The sequence below is a fragment of the Oryzias latipes genome, chromosome 16, assembly GCF_053564925.1.
Source record: "Oryzias latipes strain Hd-rR chromosome 16, Olatipes_Hd-rR_3.1".
Taxonomy (NCBI): domain Eukaryota; kingdom Metazoa; phylum Chordata; class Actinopteri; order Beloniformes; family Adrianichthyidae; genus Oryzias; species Oryzias latipes.
In genome coordinates, this window is record NC_136252.1 from 12,518,090 (window position 1) to 12,538,366 (window position 20,277).

At 40.0% G+C, this 20,277-nt stretch overlaps 1 protein-coding gene across 1 annotated transcript; it reads right to left on the reverse strand.

The window, feature by feature from the left end:
* Positions 1-9,997: 9,997 nt before the first annotated feature.
* On the reverse strand, positions 9,998-18,414 carry tent5ba (terminal nucleotidyltransferase 5ba). Its single transcript, XM_023963896.2, has 2 exons — positions 18,009-18,414; positions 9,998-14,894 (listed from the first exon to the last, which is right to left on the reverse strand). Exons 1-2 carry the CDS (start codon positions 18,156-18,158, stop codon positions 13,866-13,868), a joined length of 1,179 nt encoding a protein of 392 aa, XP_023819664.1. The 5' UTR covers positions 18,159-18,414; the 3' UTR covers positions 9,998-13,865.
* Between the last annotated feature and the right edge of the window lie 1,863 nt (positions 18,415-20,277).

Genomic DNA, 20,277 nt, shown 5'->3' on the forward strand with positions numbered 1-20,277 from the left:
GCGCAATACCTATGCAGTCAGACGGTACTGCTGTCTCTCTGTATGTCGATTCAATCACTTGTACTATATGAGCTGAGTTTAAATAATTTAGCAGATGTATATGATGCACAGTGCTTGTTTTTATAAATAACTGTATGTGAGGGACGTGTTTCTTGTGCTGAGCGCTAAACGACGGCGAAAAAGCCGCTGGGTGAGGCCAGACATTCTCGTGCCTCATGTTGCAGTTCTCGTGCCTCGTGTTAGGGGGCGCCGGTGAGCCCTGAGATTATGACGCTAAAAATACTAGAAGAAGTGATAGCAAGCGGCAAGTCATTTTCTTCAGAAGGAGCGGCGTATGGACTTTATTTACAACTAAAGGTAAGACGATAATAACGTTTGTGCTTTTTTCTATGCTGCAGTTTGTATATGAAAAAAAAAACATGTTGAAATTATATTTTAAACAAAACGTTAACTGTTGTCAATCAAATGGTGAATAAGTTACTCAGTTATTTATATTCATGGTTCATATGTTTGTAAATCTGACTGATGACGTCAGTGCCTCACCAGCCATTAACCTCACCGCACGTCACTGCCAGCATCTAAAAGTAAACTAGCACAAATCAGAAGGGCGCAGGAAATGGACTCTACATGCCAACATCTCAATAACAGGGTGGCCCACCAGCAGGAAAGCACATTTTCCTGAGCTTCAAGTGTACTGACAGGACCACCAAGACCTGCTTGTTGCAAATGGATTATTAGTGTAAGACTTGTCATTCCAGTAGACATACAGGAGAAAATACTGAAAATGGTGCACGAAGGTCACCAGGGCATGAAAAAATACATCGTCAGAGCAGAACAGTCCATATGGTGGCCGGGTTTGACCAAACAAATCAAAGCCAAAGTTGAAAACTGCAGTGTGCACGCAGGAGGTTCATATTGCGCCAGAGCCTCTCATGACAACACCACTCACTAGTAGACCATGGCAGCATGTTCCAGCCGATCATTTCCAGTGGAATCGTGCCATGTACCTATAAGTAGTGGATTACATTTTCCGATACTCAAAGTTGCTAACCTTACCTCTACTACTGTAGTCCCAGTGATAAACAAACTTAAGGTCATTTTTGCGTGACACGGAGTTCCTAAAACCTTTGTTATAGATAACGGCCTTCAGTTTTCAGCAGCTGAGTTTGAAGCATTTGCAAAGGACTATGATTTCAGCCATGCGACCACGACTCCCCACTATCCTTAAACCAACAGGGAAGCAGAGAGGGCTGTGAAGACTATCAAGGCTCTCCAGAAGAAGGGGGAAGATCTGCACAAGGCTCTCCTGGCATACAGAGCCACACCATTGGTGCACAGCTCCTCACCTGCAAAGCTGCTGATGGGTGACAACATCAGGACACCAATGCCCGTAAGTGAAGAGAAATTTCAACCAAAGTAGCTTCTACTTCTCCAGAGCAAAGAACAGGACCATAAACAGAAATAAGCTTCCTGGTACAACAAGAGACACAAAGCTTAAACGAAACAAGAGCTCAGACCAGGACAAAAGGTCTGGGTGAAGAACAATAGACAATAGCCCAGGAATGGTTAGCAGCCCAGCCAACACCCCATGTTCCTATAACATTGACGTGTCACTTGTATGCTTCAGGAGAAACAGATCTCACATCAGAGTGATTCCTGAGGGCTCCAAGGTTACGAGGTTAGGGCAGGTTGATTGCACCCCATAGAAACATACTGTCCAGTTTAGGAAAGTGTGGTTCACAGGCAGAGGCAGTCCTGGATAGTTTGATGTCCTGGCGAAATACTGGACTTCTTGAAGTGAACACAGCCCTGGCACAAACTATGAAGCGGTTATAACGCGGTTTACTTTTCACGGTTTCGCTACTTCACGGATTTGCATCGTGCATTGTGTTCTGCATTCTGATTGGCTAAAAAGTCACTCCGCTTCTTCTCTACCTGTGTGTCAATAACGTTGCAGTTTAAAATGTACAGGTACGTGAAACAGCTTTACATTACGTACATGCAAATTCTCTTGCAATTTCGAGTTTCTCTAAAACCCATAGAAAAAGAGCAACAACAACTGCCAATCACTATGTTCTTCTCCCGGACAAACACAGCTGCACCGCGGGCTTCAAAAGAAGAAAACACTGCAGAGCGGAGTCAGGATGCAGCGGCTCAGTCTGAAGAGCAGTGAAATACACCTGAGTCAGTCACTATTTGTCCGACTGTACTTTTTATTTTTTTCATAATCATTTTAAATTTTCTCCCGCTTAATCCAATTACTCGGGTCGCGGTGGGCGGTGCTAATATCCGCAATTTGAAGCCTTCACTTCACATCGATGATTAAAATTATTATTTGACAGTACAGTACAGAAGTTATTTGTTGAAAAAAATGTTTCTAAAGTACCTTTATTTGTGAAACAAATGCTTGAGCCTGTAAAATGGTTTGTTCTTTCTTTTCAATGTATAATAGAGTATTTAATTGTATATTAATTGTAAGAAAAAAATTAAGGTTTCTACTTGACGGATTTTGCCTATCACGGGTTGTTTTTGGAACGTAACCCCCGTGAAAAACAAGGGTTTACTGTAATTAATTCCGGTCATTTCCATTGGCTTCATTAATGATCATCAATGGAAACTAAAGAGCATGTTATTCTGTTTTTTGTGCTCAAGTGCAAGGGTGGAGAGGGTCCAACAAAAAAAAAGGAAACAAATGCAACCAATTGTCAGGGTTCTGACTTTTTCCTTAATAAAGAGAAGAACCACACAGGAGATGAGAACTTTTGCAGAAGGAGAATCGGTCTGTGACAGCGCGAACTGTCACAGAGGAGTTCTGCCTTCCCAGTGTATCCAGTCTGGTTTTATTGGTGGCCAGGGTTGATAACATAAAAGTAGGTCATTCAATCAAGCAGTACAGGAACATCATATTCATGTATAATCAGAACTTTTCAGGTCAGTGTTTGTTTTCTTACTAAAAGATAGAACGGTGACGAACATATCATGGTGATAATAGCGTGTAAGCAAATGATAATTACATAACCCTAACACCAATATAGAGATAGTTCAGACCGTGTAAAAAGTGAATATAATAATGGAGCCGAGAGACATAAGTCTGTCCGGAATCAGCACCACTGCATTTCACTCCATCTCCCATGATGCATTGCGTTAATGTGACGGCGTCCCTTACTGCACTGTTGTTAACTGTCATGAAACACAACAAATGCAAACATCTGTTTTAGCAGTTTGCAAATATTAATAATGAAAACAGGAAAACAGTTTATTTCTCCTCCAATAACTCGTGTGTTAGAGCAGAAAGGAGTCACAGTCAGAGATTCCAGTGTTTGGTACAAGTCATTTTTATAAAAGATAGAACTGTTTTCTAATAATGAAGGACAAATTCAATTTCAGGCTTTACTATCACTATCAAAAAACTAGAAGTTAGGTTTAATTATAAGTAAAACCGCAATAAAAGAAACAACATTAAGGTGAAGTGGCCAACAGACACATTTAACTCAAATATAACGATCACCCAAAAATAAATAAAACACTGTTGTTAAGGTTACATTTATGATTTAGACAAAAGAAAACTAATAAAACTTCAGCGTGTTCACTTTTTGTTTAGAAAAACTGAACTTATAAACATGAATAAAATGTGGGTCTATTTGTCTAAAATGTATCAAACATTTTGTGAGTTTAGGCTATTTCTTCAAAAATTACAGTTACTCTTGCACACACATAAAAAATAGGACTATTTAAAAACTAAACTACCATTTAGAAAATATACATTTTTATTTGGTTTTTGTGAGATTACATTAAAATTGCATTTTAATCAACTGGAGGGGGAAAAAACTAACTGGGCAATTCAATTCAATTCAACTAAATTATTTAAAAATCATTCTTGAAAGCTATCGCAACTTTTAGGAAAAACTGCTAAAACTTCCATTCGTTAATTAGTTCAATGTTCTTGTGTCACGAACTAAAATCAGCATTAACAGGTCTTACTGTTTTTCTTTCTCTTTAAAGCTGCAGACTAAACACCAAAAATATGTTTCAATGAAAGGACACAAGAAAATAAGAACTTTGTCACGAGTGTCTGTCTTTGTCAGCACTCCAGGTTAACCTTCCTTGACCTTGAGTGAATAAACCAAAGGAAATATGAGCAGATAAAATTCAGGGGAAAAACAGGGAGAGGATTTTAGTTGTGTGAGAGATATGGAAATATACTGAAGAACAGACTCCAGATTCCAGCCTATAACAGCAAAAGTCACATTTCATAAAAATAGAAACCAAACTATTTTGTGATTTATGAGTTTTGACTTTATTTTTCATTGAGTTTCAGCTTGAGATGCTGAAGGAATGTGATTTGATAGAATTGTTGGTTCCTTGTGGGAAACATTCCATCCTCAAAGGTTCTCCAATGAGACGTGAAGATTGGAACCCACAGCGTCTGAGCCCAACAGGAGCGGTTTGTGGGGACCAGACACCCCCACAGTGCAGTGAAGTCATAAAAGCTGCTTTGAGACATAAAGAAACCTCAAAATGTTAAAAATTTGAGCTAAAGCAAGAAGATCACATCCGATCAGATCTTTTTAAGTAATCCACGCCAGGAAAAAAAATACAGATGCCAATCATCGCTTTTGAAAGCACACACAGCTTTTTCTCAACCTCACACTTCCTGTTCCATTTTCCAGCTGGAGAGGGAGCACAAAGGGGGGGGGGGGGGGGGGACTCACTTTGACCCGTCGTAAATTCATCCACCAGATTGTTTATTGCTTAAGAAGCAGAGTCACATGGAATTTTATGTTTGCTTTGTTTTTATTCCACCGAGAAATTGTTCGATCAGTAACAGCAGCAAAACAGTAAATCCCACCAGAAAAGCTACTCTTATATGCTGGGGAGTTGGTTTAAACTCACCCAGATGTCATTGTAAAGCTGTAACATTGTAAATGGTTGTCATTCTATTTGACAACTTTTAATGACCGACTTGTTTGTATCTAGTAAGCATGACCTGGGTTTTTGTTGCATCTTTACAGACCAGGCCCTTCTTAAGAGGACAAGATGTTTATTGTGACATGCTACAGGTGCAAAAAAGATTAAAGTGGCAATGCAGTCATTCACATAATTTAAAATTAGATAAAAATGTAGAATAGATAAGAACTCAAGCAAGCAACTCAAGTCAGAAGAAACACACATCCACTGATCAGGAGTTTGTTGGTTTTGTGTTGTAATGGCTTTTGATAAAAACCGTGTTTCAACCCGACAACAGCAGTTCACGCAAATGTTTCCAGGCTGTGATGTGTCCCCTCAGTAAAAAGTAGAACACTTGAAGTTTGTTTTATTAAGTACACTTAAGTATAAGTAAAGGCAAGTATACTATAGACCATTTATGTAGTAAAGGAAGTATTCAAATAGAATACTTCTTCTGACTAATTTGGAAAATTTTAAATTAACAATCTATTGATAGTATTGAAAAAGTAAATATCAAGTATATACCTCACTTTTAATATAGATTGAATATACTTGCAGTAAACTTAAATAGACTACTTTTTTTAGGGTACTTAAGGGTGTTTTGGGCTATTTTGATGCAGTGGGAATAGTGTTGGTTTTTTCAGTGTTAGGAGAGAGCAACCAACACTCTTCTGGAGCTCTTTCCTCCGAGCCGCTGTGCAGCTGGTGAATCATACACCAAGGCAGTATATGAAGATGCCCTCTATGGAACACTGGTAAAAAGTCACCAGGAGTCTCTTCGACACATGGTTCTTCCTCAGTACTTTGAGGAAGTAGAGTCTGCTGGACCTTTTTTTCTTTTTCTTTTTTTAACTTGTTCTGTCAAACAACTGAGCTAACAGATGAGAGCTGAAAGCCTTTTGTGGACAGGTCTTACTATTACATCAAGGGTTATGTATCTTCTTCAAGCCAAGGTGTATATTTGTATTAACCCCTTTTGTGTTTTTTTTTTCATTCTTTTTTTTAATCACATTTTATGTTATATATATATATATATATATATATATATATATATATATATATATATATATATATATATATATATATATATATATATATATATATATATATATATATAAAATGTTCTTTTTTGCAGAGGGAAGAAAGAGGGCAAAAGCATGAAGAAATAGATAGGGGATAGAAGAAAAAAAGAGAGAGGGGGAGAAAGTAAGGGGATATATGTGCCAAGTTGCTAATCTGATTATCATTATTATCTGTGATTTTAAGATTCACAACATTTATGCTCGATTAGCTGGAAAGAAAAATATTACATCCAAAAGGAAAATTCTGACACTAGGATAAGCAGACAATATCTGTCCATCAATATACTGTGGGTTAGCTTGCAGAGAGCAGTGTGACAGTGTGCATGTGCACGTGGGGGTGGAGATGCACTGCCGAGGTGAACCATGTGTTCATTAGGGGGACCAGATCCTCCCCAGCCCGATTGGCCAGACCAGGAGAGACGGGGCAGGAGGCCCCCCGGCGCTGGACACAGAGACACGGGCCAAAGGGGGAGCCGGGACCCAGAGGGCCTAGGAGCCGCCTCCCGAGTCCCGTCACCCTAGGCCAAGGTGCCCAGGTGGCCCAAAGATCACGACGCATCCACAGCTCCACCCCTATCCCCACAATTCAATATCCTCCACTGTTTTCTTTTTCAATCTTTAAGGTTTAAGGAAAGGATGTACTTTGTATGTAGTCTTTGAGTGTGGGTGATAAACTTAGCTGATGAGTCCCCGCTAAGACATTAAGGGTGTTTGAAGGGGACAGAGGAGAAGACTGTGCCGGCTGTTTGCCCCCTCAGTGGGTAAATTTCACACACTGCAGCCATTCAGTTAGCTCTGCTCACTGGATAAAGTTAGGATTGTTTGTCAGTGCGCTGTAATTCCAGGAATGCTCCAAGCTGTGTGTCAGTGTCTCTCATAAGTTTGCCTGTCCAAAAATAGTTTGAGGTGGCTGTGACATTCTGCACTGCAGCAAAGTCACAGATTCCCTCCTGCTAACTATCTTGGTCACAAGCAGGCTACTTGAGATGACCTCACCCTGTTCCCAAGCGCACATTCTGGCCTCCAGTGTTTTCCAGCATATTCCTCATCCTGACATCAAGATCAGGCGCACCTCTGCGATGATTCACAGCTTTTGTCAAGCGAGTGTCAAGTTGTATCCGGGTCCGTAGTGCTTCTCTGAATGTCTGCAGGTCAGCACAGCCCTGTGCTCAGACCCACATTTCCCTGCTTTTACCTAAATAACACAAAGTCCAAATTTGAATTAATACACATTTCTGAGGATAAAGCAGGAACTTAGATGCTCAGAAAACCTATTTAAACTTAAGAGGAGGTTGTCAGAATGCCTTGAAGCAGACATTAAGGAAATATCAAGTTTTTTTGTTAGAATAAAAACTCGTGATTTAGACTAACCCTGAATTTCCACTGGGCTGTCTGCGGTGTGTCTCTGAGGAGTCTGTCTCACGACTGTCAGTTCATTTACACTGACAACATTTTACATGGAAAGCACTGCGTCTCCAGTCCGTCCCCCCTCACCCCTGGATCCCAGAGGAGCGGTTTGTCCTGTCACCCCCGTGTCACGTAGTTCGTCCCCCTCTCTTAGCTCATCCAACACTTATACGATAAAACCACGCCTTCTACTTTCTCACTGAATCCTTGTTGTAAAATACATGCTTTGTGTCATAAATGATGTTATATTTTTGAACCTCCTCAGTAAAACTTTCTTTGACCATGGTGGTGTTTTCTGCATTTTTTTAAAATACTTTATCATCCAGAACATAGAACAAGTGTGCAGGACAAACACAACAATGGGAATGCCGGGGAAATCAGTGGTTTAACATGCATAGTCGCGTGAGCATGTCACCCTAAAAATGAAATGAAGTCTTATAAAATTTTATTTTGAAAGTACAATGGAAGTTTTTATTTTGAAACCTGGACCTGTTTTCAGTTCCCTGGCTTTTTGCTGTGACATTTACGCGTAAACGGACGGGAAATAGAACTCCTTCGTAAACTTTGCATTGTGTTGCTGAGGGCCCTGTCATCTACCAGATCTGTATGCGGAACTCATCGGTTTCACTGCATGACCCCACATGCACAAACCATACGTCACTTCCTGTCTTTGCCAACTTTACAACATTATTATATTATGGGGCAGCCGTGGTGCAGCGGTAGGGGGGGGTCGACCCACGATAGTAAGATTGCAGGTTCAATTCCCGCCTTGCATGCCCATGAGTCAAAGTGTCTTTGGGCCAGACACTGAACCCATCCTTGCCTCTGGTGGAAGGTTGGCACCAGTGTTTGGCAGTGGAGCTGCCATCAGTGTGTGAATGTGTGTGTTACTGGGTGAATGGGTCTGTGACTGTAAAGCGCTTTGGGCCTTGAAGAAGGTAGAAAAATGCTACATAAGTACACGCCATTTCTCAACAGTTTTGCCGTCTTTTTACACCGCAGGTCGTTCAGACCTTTAAAGGCATTAAAGCATGAATACCTCGGTGTTAGAGCGTATCCAAGTTTTCCTTGTCAATGGAAAATCCCCCCAACTAGGACACAGTTTTATTGTTAAATTTCAACGTTGTACTAAAAGTCTAAAATAAATATTAATGTGTTAGCTTTTAATATTGAAATTATACACTGTCCTTGATGTGTGGCCTCATTTAAAATGTAGATACTTTGAAAAACAGTGTGATAAATATGTTTTAATATTTATTTAGGTTAAGCTAATGACAACTGACATATTGGTGCAGCTCTATGACCCCGAACTTGACTAATATCTATCAGACATTTCATTTGACTGTAGTCAGCAACTGTCGGAGCCTTTTTCGGGGAGAATGTCCTATGGTCAGATGAAACCAAAATAGAACTTTTTGGTAAAAACTCAACTTGTTGTGTTTGGACGAGAAAGAATGCAGGGTTTCCTCCTCCAAAGAACAATATACCTACTGTAAAGCATGGGGGTGGAAACATCATGCTTTGGGCCAATTTTCAGCAAAGGCACCAGGACGACTGATCCGTGAACGGTAACTGAAAGAATGAATGGGGCCTTGTATCTTCAGATTTTGGGTGAAAACTTCTTTCTATCAGCAAGGGCACTGAAGATGTAACGCAGCCGGGTCTTTCAGCACGACAACGATCCCAAACTTACTGCCTGGGTAACCAGGGAGTGGCTTGTAAGAAGCATTTCAAGGTCCTGGAGTGGCCTAGCCAGTCTCCAGATCTCAACCCCATAGAAAATCTTTGGAGGGAGTTGAAAGTCTATGTTGCCCAGCAACAGCCCCAAAACATCAATGCTCTAGAGGAGAACTGCATGGAGGAATGGGCCAAAATACCAGCAACAGTTTGTTTTTGTTATAGGTATTGCTAATACTAATGTTATTGATATTGTAAATGTTCTTGCAGTTGTTACTGTTATTGTTATTGCAAATTATTATTTTTCTATAGAAACTATACATCTCTACTTTGGATAAAAGGGTAGACAAAGCGATATATTTAAAAAAAAATGCTTTGTGTATAAAAATAAAACTTGTAATGTGGCATGGGAAGACTCGTCACAGAGCTTGTCTGATCTGACAATTGACAGAAGACATCCCAATTCTAATCGCTCCTCTTGACGCACACAACCATGAAACACCTAAACTTCGCTGACGGGGGCTTCCGGCTTATCCCCATCTGGCAGATCAGTGAAGACTCATGTTGTCTGCTGTCTCCTGAGGATGATGTCACATCCACAGAGTCATGTGCCGCGCCAGCATCCTGACTCAGCATAGTGTGGCCTGGATTACAGGACGTTTTTAAGGCTCTGTCTGCATGATAAAGATCTGACAACATAGAGTGCCCAACCAGAAACTTCCATTACAGTAAATACTGTTAGAGCTGGACTTCATGGGGCAGAAAACCCTCTACAAATTATCCTGGTTCACAAATCAAGGGTGGGTTTGATGTGTGACTTTTGTCATGTTATCACACATGAACACAAACTCTGAATGAGAAGCTGAAATAAAGGACCAAATTACTTTGGAAATGTCTCACTGCACCATGTAACCTTTAGTGTTGAGGAGTTACAGAAGAGAGAGACATTTTTTTCGGTTATGTTAAACACACAAACTTAAAACATCAACATAAGCATTGACACTGAACAATGTCCGCATAAACATCAAACAACATAAACATTGAACAAAATTAACCGAAAAAGGTGTCGGGTGAGGCCGCGGCCCGACCCTGATTACAAACATCACACCTACCAACAAATTGATAAAACCTTAAAAAAGAAAAGAAAACCCCAAAAAAAAACCACAGAACACAAGACAGATTGCGTACAGATTTAGAATAAAAATTAAAATTACATTTGTTCTGGTATATGTGAAATATTTACCTTTACATGTTATTTATAATGCAACCACTTAGTTTGAATAAAACCTTAGCAAAAACATAGTACTCCTAAAGTTAATTTTATTAAGTACAATTGAACATAGCGATAGACGATGCATGTGTAGTGCAGGAAGTATACTAATTAAATACTTCTTTAAAATAAATTGGAACATTTTAAGTTTACAATATATGGATAGCATATAAAAAGTCAACTTCAAGCGTACTGCATCAGTGTTATTATATACTATACTTGCAGTACACTTATTGAATAAACTACTGGTGTTTTTAGCTAAGGGAAGGGATGACATTCCAATACTTTTGTGTTTTACACATTAATTTTGCTCTTGAAATTATTTAAGAGAAGTCATAGAATCTGCCCTGGTGAGGTATGAAAGATCTTTCAGAACTAACGTTTATTTTTTTCATTTTCCAATGGCTATTAAATCATGGAAAAATAATGTTGCTCTTGTTTTTTCTTCAAACAAAAAATCTTTTAAGATAACATCCCCTCTTTGGAGCCCTCTAAATAGCAATGGACCAAAAGGGAAATAATGGAAATAAGCCTTCAGATTGACTAAAAGGACAAAATCAGCAGAAAGGCTGTTTGTTAGACAGATCCATTAATTTATGACTTGTAGTGCTTTAAAGACGTATACAAAATTTATAAGATACAATACTTCTGCTGTTCACCTTTCGGCTTGTCCTGTTGGATTTTGGCTCATTGCACGCACCGAGAAGTGACCACAGGTCTCCTGAATGACTCTACACCCAGCCAACTGAGCTATCCAGCTGCCATATTAAGATACAATACTGTAACCCTTGTGCTATCCTAGGCACTTTAACATTGGAAGTTGGGTCATCTAGACCCACTAGACAGTGCGCTGAACCTTTTTTCTTCAATGATTTGTGATCTTCACTGGTGTCCATGGATTACATGAAATCTTTCCACCTTTATCCACCTTTGTCATGGTAGGGAGAACACGTCAATGGAAGGGTGGGGTCATCTAAGATAGAACAAGGTTAATTTGTCTTTGAAAAACATCCTTCACAACACTGGTCACCCAAATGTTAAGGGTAAAGATGAACAAAAATATGCGTTCTGGGCTAACATTTTTTGGTGATTTTTCAAGCCAAGTTTTCTTCACTCTTGACATATTCTCTATGGCAGTAGGTAGAGTTAATCTCCAGAAATTAACATTCACAAATGAACGTCCAGTGTGGAAAGCTGATTGTAAGTGTGGTCTCCAGGCCCAAATAATCAAGCTGTTCATAGAGGTTTATTTTGAAAGAGGACGTTGAGCATCTTGCTGCCCAAACTGCATCTTCCACCACAATAGCACCATGTGTGTCCTGTCCTTTACTCCCATATGTTCACATTTTTTTTACTTTGTTTTTGCTATTAGCTTGTCACCTTTAAAATCTGATTTCCTTATTTTCAATCTTTGGCTATTGAGGCTGAATAAATACAGTAAATCCAGAAGAACACACAAAGCTACACTCTTTATTTTTACCAAACAAATTCTAAATATTTTTGTGATCATAAGCTCCCATAATAAACCCTGTTTAAACCATGAAATGTGACGCAGAGTTGCAAAAGCTGATTGTGAGCATCTCTGCCGCTCCAAGTCCAAACCTCAAACAGGATGAAGCGAAGGTAAAAAAAAGTAAAACAAACAGGAACTGAAGAAATGCTGAGACCAAAAGTAATAAACACCAGACATCCGGATATTTAATATTTAGTTATTGCTGTGATTCCAAACACCATGAGAGGCTGTTTAAATTTAAAAATCTCAATGTTTACGTTCAGGATCAAAGTTGACAAAAACGGAACATTTCTAGATTTGTTTTTATTTTAAACTCTTGAATGTGAGCCATAGAGGAGAGTGATATCTGTAGAATTCAGTGGGAAAAGGTTTAGATTATTTTACAAGCATATTATTTTTGGATATTTTACACAAGGAAGACTTAATGCAGAAAAAATATATTTAGTTAATTTACTTATAATTATGGCTAAATATTTTATTCACAAGTGTAAATATGCCAACAAAAAAACAGTGTTTTATGTTTTTCAGAAAGAAATGGTGTTGTATGTGAACAGTATTAAATCTTCCACTAACAAAAAAGCTGTCAGAACAGTTGAAACATGGTCTCTCCTGAAACTTTAACAGACTCCTTTGCCTTTCTTATGTTTGTTTTATTTTTCCATAACCTGTTTTACATGGTTATTATTATGGTTTTTTGTTCATTCTCCTGGCAAACGTGAAGATTGTATTTTGCACACAGTGGAGTTTTGTGTTTGGTATTTTGGGTTTGGACGCTAAAATGAAAACTACACACTTCACACAGTATTGAAGCTACGGGCATTCTGGGTTAATGGTTAAACCTTAGAAACTTAGTTTTTCTTTATTTTAGCACAGAAGTCAACTCTGGCAGAGGCAGATGAATACTCCACTGTCAGACCTCAAGGTTTGACATTTTTGCAAATAAACCGTTTGAATCCCAGTTTCTGTGGTGTAGCTAACTTTTTCCTTTTGTCTGCACAGATTTCGGATTTTGACTCATTGGAAATGACATGGATATAGTATCAGTCAAGCAAGAGGGGTTGAATTTCTAGTGGTGAAATGGACGTGAGAACAAGCCCGCCTTTGTGAACAAGCTTTGATATCACACAGAGAGAATCCCTTGTGCTTTAGAAAAGCCTCCTTATGGTCGTGTCCTCAGGTTGTAACTGAAGCTCAGCTCCCGTTTGACAAATACAACACACTCCAGTCCAGAACACGCGTTTCAATGGGCCAGTTTCCTAGAAATGGACCAGCGCATTATTAGCTACTTTACCATCCATCACATTCATTGTGGAGAAGGAAAAAACAGAGTCTTTTTTATTTTTTGGTTTGGTTTTTAGCCAAAGCTTCTCACATTTAATGGAAGCATGACAAAGTACAACCTGACCGGTGAAGCAATTCAGATAATGAGCACTTTAAGTTAACAACAGCCCAAAGATCCAAATGACAACAATCATTACAGAACAGAATTGAGATAGAATTGACAATAGAGGAAAGAAAAGTCTTTTTTTCAGAATCTCACATACCGTAAATGAATGTTTCTGTTCCAGCAGGGAGACAGAGTAATCTAGAAAATACTATATGCACACTTCTCATTTTATAGATGTTTTTTGTAGGCACTAGGAGTCTCTGAACAAATGTATATTTGGTCCATTAGGTCATTTAAAAAAACAAAAACAAAAAAAACATCAAACTCAAAATTTGTTTCCTCAAAAAGAAAAAGAAAAAGCATTTCTGAAAAACCTTTTTTGGTATATTTAAATAAGATTTAGCTACATCTCAGAAATGACAACCCATCTTATAAAAGTTCTTAAAGAACACAAATGAGAAGAACGGTCGGCTCAATCTGGTGCACAGCAGTACAGGATTGTTTTTTTAGTCACATTTGGCAAAGATGAGTTATTGGGTCTCCCCCCTATGAAGGAACGGGTGGAGACGCCATGATCTTGACTCAGCTGCAGGGCAGCCACGTTGGATACGAGTTACAGCAGTGAGGGATCTGCGGCGGCTGCACCTTTGCAATGAAATAGTTGCTAAAGTTGATGTCCTGCACGTAAGGCGCCGGCTGGTAGTAACACGTTACATTTGTCACGGTGGGGATGGCGTTCTGCTCAGCCAACACCTTCAGCGCCAACATGGAGATGAGGCTGAGCGTCTGGCGCCGCTCGTGACCCATCAGACACACGGTGCTCTCGTTCACCACTTGGTGCAAAGTCATCAGGCACTCGTAGCGTTTGTGCTCCATCCCGACAAAGTGGTTCTGCAGGTAAGCCTCCAGCTTCCTCTGCTGCTCGCCGATGTCGGGGAAGTCAATGAAGAAGCGTGAGCACATGTAGCGCTGCATCTGCTTCATGTCTGCCTCAGAGGAGGGCGTGAAACCCCGCACAAGCAGGTGGCAGTACTTCAATAATCCGCCGCCTCTGATTTCTTCAGGGCTGCGTGTTGCAATGGTCCTCCGACAAAGGTGGTCCAGAGCCTCACTGAAGTCCCCGTAGACACTCTCCCCGATCACCGTGGGGTGGAAGCTCTCAGACATGGGCGTCTCCGAGCAACGGTCAAACAAGAGCAAAGAGTCAAGGCAGATCTGGAAGGAGTCCACGCTAAATTCAAACTGCCGTCTCAGAGAGTCCACAAACTTAAGCTCCACGTTCTTGCCTGTGTTGTTGGACAGCGAGATGAGGCTCCAGCGGTCCGTGTCGTTACAGACCTTTACCAGTTTCTGCACATATGCCTCTTTGAGCGTCAGCGCCGTGATGCGCTCCTTAGAGACCCCAGGGGGCAGAAAGTCCAGCAGGCAGTCCAGAACCACATCCTTCACCAGACGGAAGGCCTGGTCGTCTTTTAGCGACACCCCAAAGATCAGGTCCAGGTCCTTGTAGCCCAAGCCGTTCCCCTGGTGAAGCACGTGGCTGGCAGCCGAGCCGTTCAGCCTCACGTCCTTCACACAGATGCCTCGCTCCTGCAGCCTTGCCCGCACCACCTGGACAGACAGGAATAGCAGGTCATTTGTGAAACTCTGTTCTATTTTAGAAAAATGGTTCATTTAAATGATCATGAAACGTAAACACTCATTGACAAAAGACCTAGCTAAGAAGACGGGATCAATTCAAGCACCCACAAAAGTCCAGTTCCTCACCTTTACCTTCAGTCTCACTCTGTGAACGCAACACTCAGTCTCTTCAAGGGTTAAATTAGGACAAATTCACGACCGAAGCAACCAGAAGTGACACTGACAAAAACGTTTCTAAAGCCTTGAGTTCCTATGCGTCGCTATGGAGCTTAATTTATGCACATTCATGTCGTTGAAGCCCTGATGTCACAGGAACAAGTGCGAGCAGCCAAACCCACGGACTAAGCCTGTGGTAAAAACTCATCCTTTCATCTGGAAGCAAACAAATATAAGCAAGCATAAATATTGAGCTTGAAAAGCCTAAAAAAGAAAAACAATGATCACATTTTCAAAATACTCTGCCAAAAAAAAAAAAAAAAAAGTTTGGACAGAAGCAGGTTTTCCGTCATTTCAAGGGTTTTCGGCTGGGTTCTGTAGGTCAACGAGAAAAAACAGAAAAAAGAAGAAGAAAAAAAACTTCCTGGAAACGGTTTCCCAAAAAGCAGCTATTTGTTTAAAGCTTTTAATTTTATTTTTATGATCTCAAATTAGGAAAAGGGAAAGGTTAACTACAACCTCCATGAAAATATATATTACATCAAGGCTGACACTTGAATGGATTTTGCCACTAAAATAGCAGCTTCTAAAACCTGGAAAAAGAAATAAAGGACAAATCTATACACACACACACAAATATGAGGAGAAAAACAGTAAGTAAAAACACTTTAAATGCTTTTTTTCTTTGCCTTTTTTCCCCCCATTTGAAGAAATTCTGCGACACTAAATTTTTGGAAAACGTTCCTAACTCGAATAACCAAAATCTGGACAGGAAAATGCTGGCCTCGTGCATCCCAACACTGGATATCTTTTCCGATCTTGCAAGAACAGCGCTCTTTGAACAACCTTCACACTTCAGGACATTTAAGAGTAAAACGACCGAGAACCATTAGGTCCACGCCAGACGTGCAGCTTTTAGGGTCAAACGGTGGAAACCCTCTACAAAATAAAAGAAAACTCAAGTTTAGGGACATTTTTTCATTTAAGTGTCAAAAATATAACACAAACTATTCAAAATGGAAGCTAATCAAACGATGAGATGCACAGTTAGAACACTTTTTAGATCAAAAGGGAGCTTCAGGGTAAAACTAATGAAAAGGGAGATGAAATTCAATCTGATTGAGAGCTTTCCTCATGCTGGTATCAGTATCGTGCCGCGTTTTCTACATTTCAAACCATTATTGTCGGCAACTGAAACATTAACACCTGCAGCCCAGTTTGTCTTTACACATTCACATGCAACCTTAAATCCCCCGACTGACACTGACCTGTCAGATTAGGGCGCTAACTCTCTCTCATGGTGATCAGATAACATGACGGCTCTATTTATACACAGCGGGTCAGCCTGCAGACAAACATTTTGAGACCAAGCAACCCCAACGCAGCAGAAGTGGAAGAAGCAAATCAATAATGGCAATAAGGATGGGAATCGGTTATTGGGTTCAAACTCCAATTAGGAGCAGTGATGGAGACTTTTTTTTTGTGTCAGGCGTAGCGTTCACACCTCACTCCTCCATCATGCATGATTGAACACAGGTGAGTTTAGCCTGGTGCCCTGCCTCTGGCTGCTTGACGTCAGAGCTGCTCCTAAACAAGAGTTCGCATTCCAGCTCCGTCTGTCGTTCATAATAACGACAATGAAGGATGGTTGAGTTTGTGACGTGTGTGTTTATCAAACTGAAGTTCCCCCTCCTGCTACTCGAGCTTTCAGGATGCTGAGAGTGTTTATCTTAAGTCCACACTCATTCATGAGTCAGTGATTCCTGACGGAGGGGCCACAACCAAACCACCACTAAAGCTGTGGAACGCAGGAAAGTCATTTGTTCAAGTCCACTCCTCCACTCCAAAACTTTAGATCCATGTAGCAGATGGAGATTCTTAGCTTTCCCAAAGTCCGTAGAGTGTCCTTAAGTAGAAATCACCCCCCCCCCCCCCCCCCGCCCGCCCGCCTTCCCGCTCTCATTTAGAGTAGTTCCTATTCATCCTTCATCGTCCATGAGGACCCGCGTGGGCTCCTTTACATTAAGCTGGCCCCTGAATGTGTCAGTGTGTGAAGGAGAACATGAGGATCCTGTGTGGCTGTAGGGTTCTGAAACGTTAACTCTGGCCTTTAACGCAAAGTCAGCCATCAAGGGAGGAAGCGGGGGAGGTGAAACCAGATCCAGCCCCGGCACAGGGGCGAAGGGACCCTGTATGGGACTGGATCAGGTGGTCCAGCTAAAGAAGCTGACACAAGAGGAGGGAGAAAGAGAGAAAACTGCCCATTGATGTCATGTTGGGTTAGGTTTAGACTCTATTGTGTTCCTGCATTGTATTGTTGTTGGGTTGTTGTTTTTTTTTCCTTGTCTGGAGTGACTGCATGTAAACCCAGAATCCGGTTCCAGAAGCTGACCAAAAAAATGACCCTTTACAAGCCAATAATCATATCTATTTTTCAAATATAAAAACAAAAAAATATTTTTGTTTCTCAAACTTCTGATATTTTTTTCAGGCAGACCAAACAAACCAGGCAAATAGATCCTTCCTATCCTTTCCAGAGAGAGAGAGAGAGAGAGAGAGAGAGAGTGTCCCCGCGTGCAGCACCATGACTCTCTGCTGGCTGCAAAAGCCATTAAAAATAAATATACCAAAGTGTTTTTCTTTGGGATGAAGATTTTAAACTTAAATTAATCTGGAGAACATCTAACACAAAAACCAGAGCTGCCTGGAGGAAAGTGGTATTTCTGCTGGGGTTCTTCCCGGATGGGATCTTTTCAGGCGTGAAGAAGGACAGGAGACCACAGGAGGAGCGGCTGAGAAGCTCAAATGCCACTCAGGGGGGGTCCATGTATAAATGAGAGATTGTCTGGGACATTACATTTGGTGTAGACGCATTTTAAAAACAAGCTGGAGTGTGGACGTGTGTTGGAAGTTGTCGCTTCTTTTTACCTGTACGATCTGCCGCGGCTGCACGGACAGAGTGGGGAAGTTCCCCCGGCCGTGGATGGGGACGCTCTCCGCCAGAATCGAGTCCAAGCGCCGCACCTGATCCCAGGACAACACGCAGAACCGCCGGCTCTGATCCGAAACAGCGGACATGGCGATGGAAACTTCTTCCAAGAGTCAGGGGGGGGAAAATGAAGTTGTTAAAAAAGGAAAAAGAAAAACCGTCTTCTGTCTGTCTCCTCAGCTGTGGATGTCCTGCTTTTAGGAGATATTCCTGACCGCGTCCGCGGTGGTCTCTTCGGCTCTGGAGCTGCAGTTTCCTCCCGGGAGAGCCGCTGAATTCCGGTCAGTCTGCGAAGCGCCGATTCATCAGGAAGTTCCGGAGGGTTTAAAGGCTCCTCATTAGCATGAGCGCTCTGATTGGCTACTGTGTTTGGTCATTGACCGCGGACGCCCCGCCCCCAGGGAACACTTTCTCCTGACGCCCTTGATGCTTTTTGCTGCATGTTTGGATTTTACATGCCTGAAACCTTTTGCGAAGAACACCCAGAAACCATTAACCATCTTTTTTGGAATTTTACTGAAATTAGAATTTTTTGGAAATAAAGTGTTTAAAATTCATCAAAAACATATTATTATTCATTATTATTATATTATTATTCATATATATATTATTATTATTCATATATATGATTATATATATTATTATTCACCCCAACTTCACTCTGAAATTTGAACATATAATTTTTTGCCTTTCATAATAAAAACGTGGACCCAAATAAAAAAATCATAATTAATGTTACTATTATTATATTGGGCACATTTTATATTCATAAATGCTAAATCTCTTCGTCTTTTAATTTCACCCCCATATTAATCGAGCAAATGAAAATGCATCTCAGTACCATCTTTAATCAGAAAGCTGTTTATGTTTATATGAAAGTTGTAGAGCCTTGAATGTTTTTGTATAAAATGCACGTTATTTGTATGCTCCCCCGGCATAATTGAAGTTTATTTTGTAAGATTGGGTTTTGTACAGTACTTCCGTTTTGTACAATATTACAAAGTAAAAAAAATATAAATATTTTACATGCCTAAACTGTTCAACTGAGTAGCTATGTATGAGTATTGATAAAATTTAAACAAGAGAAAATGTTGTTGTCACTTTTAGCACTAAATGATAAACAGATGGGATGATCGGATGCATTTTGATCATGAAAGTCATTGTTTACCATGGGGTGCTGTTTGTAAAGTCAAATATTACCAGCACTTTTTTTTTTGGTTATTTAGCCTATTTTAGGAGAAAAAAATAGGTTTCATTTTTGAAATGCATATTTTTAACTTTTATTCAATTAAATTTATATTTGTAAATGTTACATTTACCAGCTAAATATTAAGTTAGCAAGCTAAGTATTTAATTTAAAGTTAATTATGTTTTTCAATAACTATATATTTAGTTTACAAACTAAATGTTTAGTTTTCACACAAATTTTAAATGTGTGTCTACAAAATGCTTATAAAATTCGAACTTGTCCACTCAAAATACTCATTTGTGTCCACAAAAAGCTAATAAAATGCAAATTATTCCACACAAAATACTACACTGTGGACACAAAATGCCAATTTGTCATTTGAGGGAGCAGTTATTATTATTTTTTAATGTCGTGTCCATGCTAACTACACTCAAACTTTACTATTTTATTAAATGCAGGATCTTTATTTGACACCATAAACCATCCTGGAAATGATTCATCTCTTTTGCTGAAATCAGTCATTGAGTAAACATTGATAACAGGGAATCGAGATTGCAAATATTTGTTTGCTAAAAATGAAACACAGTTTATGGTTATTGACTATCAGTAAACTAGGAGCACTTCCTGTTGCTTCTCATCCTTTTGTGTTGTCAGTGTAGAGGCATTTTCCAGCCTCAAGTCTTCTAATGTTCCATCTGTTTTTTATTAACATTTTTTATAGTTTTGAAAAAGGAAAAATAAAAATAATCTGCATCACAAACAGTCCCGTAAAGGTGTTTACATCCTTTGTCTCGACCTTAAAGCTCTGACACATGCAGAGTGCTAACGTTGCATTGCATCCCAAACGACCATAACATTGACTTTCACAGCAGTTCTTATTATTATTGTAGATAAATATGTTACTAAATATTCCTATAGGGCACTGTCACACTATATTATTTTAAATGCAATGATAATGTGTTGGACTTTGTTTGTTTTTTCATACAAGACCATATTTTGCATCTATTGTGTACACTTTA